Raw genomic sequence first — 1,280 nt, 5'->3', positions numbered from 1 at the left:
GTTCCAGGCTAGCTGGGGCTGCAGGGAGACCCTGTCTCAAAAAGACCAAAAGAAAAAGAAAAAAGAAGATATTCTGATCATAAATCCAGCTCTGTTCTCAGCAGGCTCTGGCTTCCTGCCTTAGCTTTCCTCGGTCTGATGCTGTAAATTTTCTGGTCCCCCTGGATTTGGGGACAGTGTCCCCTTCTACATCCAGGAAACTTTTACCACCCTTCTCTAACAGCAATAAAGAGGTATTCTGGTCCCAAGTGTGGTGTGAGTGCTTAGTCTTCTGAGAGCAAATATGGGTATTAGGGGCCCCAAGTAGGTCATGGTGGGGTGGGTGATCCTGCCCAGGAACCCCAAGGTCCAGATTCCCTTTCAGGAACCAGAATGAAATGGGAGAGGCCTACAGCCTGATCTTTATTCAGAAACATGTACTGGCTGATTTTGAGGCCCTTGCTGAGGAAGAGGTGGAATCTGCCACAGGGAGCACCCTCTCTTCTCCCATTAAGACCTGCAGAGGCTGAAATCAGAGGTCAGAGGTCACTCTCTCCATAGAGGGCACTGGAGAAAGCCACATAGTCTAGGGCTCCAGGCGGAGCCCCGGATCCTTTGTAGGGCGCCATCCGGCGGATGCAGTACTCAGCCTGCTCTGCTGGGAGTTCTTGCCGCAGCTCCTCTGGGGTGATGTAGTTCTAGAAGAGAGGCGGCATTGAGGACCCACAGGTCTTGGGTCCTGCCCCAGCCTGCCACCAGCCCCTCGGTTGCCTGGGCATCACCTTGTCTCCTGCCAGGATCTTGAAGGAGGCTACAACTTGTTCAGCTGTGTCTGTCTCAGCCGTCTCTCGGGTCATGAAGTCAATGAAGGCCTGGAAGGTCACAACCCCAGTTGCATTGGGGTCCACTATGGTCATGATGCGAGCAAACTCCACTTCCCCCTGCAGAGAGAGAGGGAAGGCACTGTGTCTATGAGTGCTAAAGCCCAGAGAGCTTCATGTCCTCTGATGTCTCCTCTTGGGGGTTGTCCAGACTTGGTTTGTGTTGCCCTAGTGACGAGGTACTCTCTTCCTCCCAAGACATCAGTCGACTTGGCTTTTGGGAGTCCTTCATCCAGGCTGAACCCTACTTTTTTTAAAAGAAAATATTTTTATTTTATGTGTATGAGTGTATTGCCTACATGTATGCAAGTGCATCCATCCATGTTGTGCAATGCCAGTGGAGGTCAGAAGAGGGCATTGGATCTCCTGGAACAGGAGTTACAGTTGTTAGATGCCCTGTGGGTGTTGGGAACCAAACCC

At 51.6% G+C, this 1,280-nt stretch overlaps 1 protein-coding gene across 1 annotated transcript; it reads right to left on the bottom strand.

Moving 5' to 3' along the window:
• Positions 1-391: 391 nt before the first annotated feature.
• On the bottom strand, positions 392-957 carry LOC103728389 (alpha-actinin-3-like; the record flags this gene model as incomplete). The annotated part of the gene is made up of 2 exons (XM_008826424.2): positions 392-677; positions 762-957. Coding segments are annotated over 2 exons (355 nt in total), but the record flags the coding sequence as incomplete, so codon positions are not given.
• Positions 958-1,280: the final 323 nt, after the last annotated feature.

This window comes from Nannospalax galili, unplaced genomic scaffold, assembly GCF_000622305.1.
Source record: "Nannospalax galili isolate Female #2095 unplaced genomic scaffold, S.galili_v1.0 C48864467, whole genome shotgun sequence".
Lineage (NCBI taxonomy): Eukaryota > Metazoa > Chordata > Mammalia > Rodentia > Spalacidae > Nannospalax > Nannospalax galili.
Note: the sequence above shows the minus strand (reverse complement) of the source record. Positions and strands in the feature narration are given on the sequence as shown.